Source organism: Octodon degus, unplaced genomic scaffold, assembly GCF_000260255.1.
Source record: "Octodon degus isolate 3935 unplaced genomic scaffold, OctDeg1.0 scaffold00005, whole genome shotgun sequence".
Taxonomy (NCBI): domain Eukaryota; kingdom Metazoa; phylum Chordata; class Mammalia; order Rodentia; family Octodontidae; genus Octodon; species Octodon degus.
The window spans coordinates 33,684,002-33,688,675 of NW_004524581.1; the positions used below are offsets into that span (position 1 = coordinate 33,684,002).

Sequence of the window (4,674 nt, forward strand, 5' to 3'; positions counted from 1 at the left end):
CAACACTGAGGAGGAAAAGAAAAGGGAGGCTTGAGTAGGGAGAGAGGGAGATCCTGCTCCCAAGGACAGAGGGGTGGCAGGAAGGCTCCTGCTATGGGGGAAAATAGAGGGGAGGGCAGGGGTAAGCTGGCGCCCGCCCCCCTCAAAACGTCTCACCAGGCAGTAGGGGTGCACTTGTGGGCGCTCCAGGGTTTAACAGAAGAAAACTTTGGAGACATGGTTGAGAGCGACTCGAGTATGTGCTGGGATCTGCTGCCTAAAACTAAACGTGTGGGAGTCTGGATCTGGTGGAAGCGGTGGTGTCAGGGCATCTCCTGCAGAGACCCCGTGAGTGCGGGGGGGACTGAAGCTTGGCAACGCTGAGGCCCACCGGGGAGCTGCAGAGGCAGAGCTCACGCCGGCTGGTGACACGGGCAGGGCTGGGGGAAGCCGGGATCGTCCCGCACACAGGACTCCACACGAGGGTTCCCCGGCAGAGGGTGCCTGCAGCTTCCACCGCAGTCTAGTCTTAGGGATAAGCAAGCCTGTGCTTCTCTAGAGGGTCTGAGCAGCCCAGGCTGTGGAGGGAGTGCAGGGCACAGGTTGGGCCAGTAAGGGGCGCTTCTGTGGTCGGAAGAGCTGCGGTATTAGCCCACGTGGCACCCTGACAACCCAGCTGTCTGAGAGGGGCAGAGGAATTCCCATGGGCTCCGACAGGGTCCACGGTCTGGAAGATGCAGGGAGGAGGGCCTGAGCCGCTCAGGGAGGGGCGGCGTCAGTATCGACTCTCATCAGAGCGGGGAAGGGAGCTGAGGACGCACGGACAGGAGGATGGGAGAGGGAAAACGGGGGAGAGAAAAAGAAAAGTCAGAGCTGAAGAGGAAGCCAGGTGAGAAACAAAGGAGGTGCCCACGCCTGCCTGCTGGGAAGGGGTCACGGCAGTCAGGCATTGACCGTGGGGCACAGGGCCCTAACCCAAGGAAGCACTGCGCCCCCAAGCGTCAGGCCATGATTTAGCATCAAAGAGGGACCAGCCCTCCCCAGCAGCACCCAGCTCTTCTGCGGCTCACACAACTCTGGGCAAAATGAGGGAACCCGGCTATATTCAAAGCCCTAATCTGCCAGGTATGTTCGTGGCACACCTGTAATCCCAGCACTCGCTGAGGCAGGAGGATTGCTGTGTTTCAGAACAGCCTGGGCTACACAGTGAGGTCAAGGCCAGCCTGAACCCTGTCTCAAAAAGACAAAATAGCAAAGCCCTAATTCTTTTCTTTCTCCCAAACCACTTTTTTTTGGCAGAACTGGGGATTGAACTCAGGCCCTTGTGCTTGCCAGGCAAGTGCTGATTCTACTGAGCCATCTCCCTAGCCCCCCAAACCACTTTTACAAATACACTTAAATATATTTTTCTTGAAAGGTTTGCCACTCTGTATCACTGTTTCACATCTCTGACAAATTTAAATGACTTCTGGCCATTTTTAAACTTTTCTCTCTTTTTGCAGAACCGGGGATTGAACACAGGCCCTTGCCCTTGCCAGGGAAGCGCTTATTCTACTGAGCCATCTCCCCGGCCTACATTTTTAAACTTTTTTTTTTTGGGGGGGGGACCGGGGTTTGAACATTTTTAAACTTTTAACTGGGCATGGTGACACCCTCCTGTAGTCCCAGTGCTTGGGAGGCTGAAAACAAGAGTCTGTGTAGTGAGGCTCTGTCCTAAATACAAAACAATATGTAAAATAAAAACACTTTTATATGAGGGGTGGGTAATGGGGATTGAATATGGCTTTTGCACTGAGCTACATACCCCCTGCCCTTTATAAAAAAGTACTTGAGAACTGTCAGTATCTTGCTAAATTTCCCGGGCTGGGCTCAACCCTCCAGTGGCGTGCCACGCGCGCCCCCAGCCCCCGGCTCCTCGGGCACAGGCCCCGGCTCCCTGGCCCTCCGGCCGGCCCTACCTGGTGCGCCGGCGCTGCGCGGGGCTGCCCCCGGGGTCGGTGGCCAGCAGGAGGCGGGCGGTTGGGTGCGGTGGGCACAGCCGCAGGGACCGCAGCAGCTCCTGCTCGGGCGCGAAGGGGCGCAGGGGGCCCCGCTCCGGTGAGCTGCCCAGGCTGCTGGAGCGCGGGGGCGGGTGCGCCGCAGGGGTTGCGCGGCGCGGGGCTCTGTTTAGGGGCCACGGCGGCTCCACCGCGACCTTGAGAACTGGGGGGCAGGAGGAAGGCGGACGTCACTGCGGTTCGGCTCGCCTCGCGTCCCGGCCCCTGCTGCCCCCCGGCCCCTCTTACACTCGCGGTCGCTAGAAGAGTAGGGCTTGATGTCGCCCTCGGCCTTCTTGGGGGGCAGCTTCCTTGCTGGCGCTGGTGGCGAGGGACACAGACACGGGAGGTGTTAGGAGGTGAGCCCCGCAGCCCGCCCCCACTGCCCCGAACCTCCGCGCCCCGACACGTCGCTCCTCTTGGCCCTGGGGTGCTGGAGCACACTGGGGAGAGCCGGAGGGGGCAGGCCGGGCGCCCTCGGGAGCAAACGGGCGGCGGGCTTGGGCAGGCCCGCGGGGGCGGGGAACCGGGGAACCGCTCTGGAAGGGCTGGGCGGCGCGCAGGACCTCTCCTGCCGGTCAAGCGCAGGGAAAGCGAGGTCGCACTAGGTGACCTTTAGCGGAGACAAAGCGCGCCTGAGCGGACGGCCCGCGCTCGCCGCCCCCCTCCTCGTGCTCGCTCTGCGGCCCCCCACGCACCCCACGCACCCCACCGCTCGAGGCGGCTCCAGGCCCGGGAGGCCACGCGCGCCTGCGCCTACGGAGACCTGCCGCCGCGGCGCGCGGCTCCCGGCCAGCCTCGACTGGCGCAGCTGCTAGCCCCGTGCGTGGGCACCGCTGACCCTGGCCCACCAGCCCAGGCCGACCTGGCCCCAGCGAGGGGCCGGGCAGTGCAGGCCTCCCGCCGTGCGGGGGCCCTCCACCCACCCGGGCGGGGTTACCGGTGGGTGCGGGCTCGGCAGCAGCGGCGCGGGACAGTCGTGAGGCCCTCAGAGAGGGGGCGGGGGGCCCTGCGAGGAAGGAAGGGGGCCCCTCAGTGGGGCTGCGCGGCCGCGCCTCTGGCCTTCCCTCGCCCCAGCAGCGAGGCCCACTCGCGACACTTACGGTGCTGGTGCGCGAAGAAGCCTTCGAAGATCACGAAGTTGTTCACCTGGAAGAAGCAGCGCGTGAGCAGTGTTGCCACTCACCTCTCATTCTCCCGTGAGTGCAGAAAAGGATAAAACCTGACCACAGGCCACTCAAAACCAAACCGCCCTGGCAAGCGCAAGGGCCCGAGTTCAATCCCGGGCTCTGCCAAAACAAAAAAACCAAACGCGACAACCCCTAAAATTGAGGTACAACTGCCAAGGACCTCGAAAAGCTAACAATACTGAAAAAAGAGGAAACTGGAGAACTTACAGCTCTTGATTTCAAAACTTACCTCATGGAAACTGCTAGGACAGTCTGCTAGGCACACAGCCCGGCCGTGTGAGGGTGGTCCAAGGACAGGCATAGTCAGCTGAGAGAACCGGAGGCCCAGAAGTAAACTCAGTCTACAACTGACTCTCCAAGGAGGAGCTGGCAGGCCAGCCGAGCAAAGCCCGCAAGGAACCACGCTGCAGAACTGAACATCCACTTGCAGCGCTGCGAGTGTGGGCCTTTACCTCTCACTGCAGACAAACGCTGCAAATGATCAAGACCTCGACGCGAAATCTTAACGAAACTCTTAGAAGGAAACAGAGAACCTCATTTCTTATATAGGCAATGGTTTCCTTTTCTTGTCTTTTCTGACCTCGATCTCATTCTCCTGCCTCAGCCTCCCGAGTGAGTGCTCGGGTTACAGGTGCACACCACCACCCCAGTTTCTTTTCTTTTCTCCAGTGCTGGGGATGAAACAAGGCCCAGCACATGCTAGGTACACATGCTACCCTTGAGCTACAGCTTAGGTCCCAAGCAAGTTTCTTAAATATGATGCCTAAAGCAAAGTACTAAAAGAAAAATAGATACATCAGACTTCATCAAAATTAAAAGGAGAAATTGTGTGCTTCAAACACACTATCAAGGAAAAGTGACCCAGCTACTAGGGAGGCTCAAGGGAAAGACTGCAAATTCAAGGCCAGCCTGTGCAGTTTAGCAAGATCCTGTCTCGAGATTAAAAGTAAAGAAGGCCTGGTTCTAGTCAGTTCTGCCTCGCGGCAACCGCCCCCTTCTGCACGTCCTGCAGAGCCATGGCCCGCGCCTGGGATCGGCCGCAGCCTCGTCAGCAGCCGCCCGTGGTCTGCCGACCATGGATCCCCGCAAAGTAAACGAGCTTCGGGCCTTAGTGAAAATGTGTAAGCAAGATCCGAGCGTCTTGCACACCGAAGAAATGCGCTTCCTGAGGGAGTGGGTGGAGAGCATGGGGGGTAAAGTTCCACCTGCTACTCAGAAAGCTAAATCAGAAGAAAATATCAAGGAAGAAAATGCAGACAGTAAGAAGATGGGGGAAAACATAAAGACAGATGAGCCATCAAGTGAAGAAAGTGATTTAGAGATCGACAATGAAGGTGTAATTGAGCCAGATACTGATACCCCACAAGAAATGGGAGATGAAAATGTAGAGATAACTGAGGAGATGATGGATCAGGCAAATGAAAAGAAAGGAGCTGCCACTGATGCTCTAAATGATGGTGAACTACAGA

General features: G+C 58.6%; 2 protein-coding genes across 2 annotated transcripts in view; one reads left to right on the forward strand and one right to left on the reverse strand.

Annotated features, from left to right (window-relative positions):
* Positions 1-544: 544 nt before the first annotated feature.
* Positions 545-4,674, reverse strand: part of Atat1 (alpha tubulin acetyltransferase 1) — a 12,079-nt gene continuing 7,949 nt past the window's right edge. Inside the window, exons 7-11 of the mRNA XM_004624340.2 lie at positions 3,119-3,164; positions 2,956-3,024; positions 2,265-2,336; positions 1,938-2,181; positions 545-788 (exon numbers count right to left, since the gene is read on the reverse strand). Of these exons, the coding sequence (XP_004624397.1) occupies positions 755-788; positions 1,938-2,181; positions 2,265-2,336; positions 2,956-3,024; positions 3,119-3,164 (465 nt within the window). The 3' untranslated portion in view covers positions 545-754. The remainder of the gene's footprint in view (positions 789-1,937; positions 2,182-2,264; positions 2,337-2,955; positions 3,025-3,118; positions 3,165-4,674) is intronic.
* LOC101588659 (hsc70-interacting protein) overlaps positions 4,249-4,674 on the forward strand; it is a 1,213-nt gene continuing 787 nt past the window's right edge. Inside the window, exon 1 of the mRNA XM_004624339.2 lies at positions 4,249-4,673. Coding sequence (XP_004624396.1) covers positions 4,281-4,673 — 393 coding nt within the window. The 5' untranslated portion in view covers positions 4,249-4,280. The remainder of the gene's footprint in view (position 4,674) is intronic.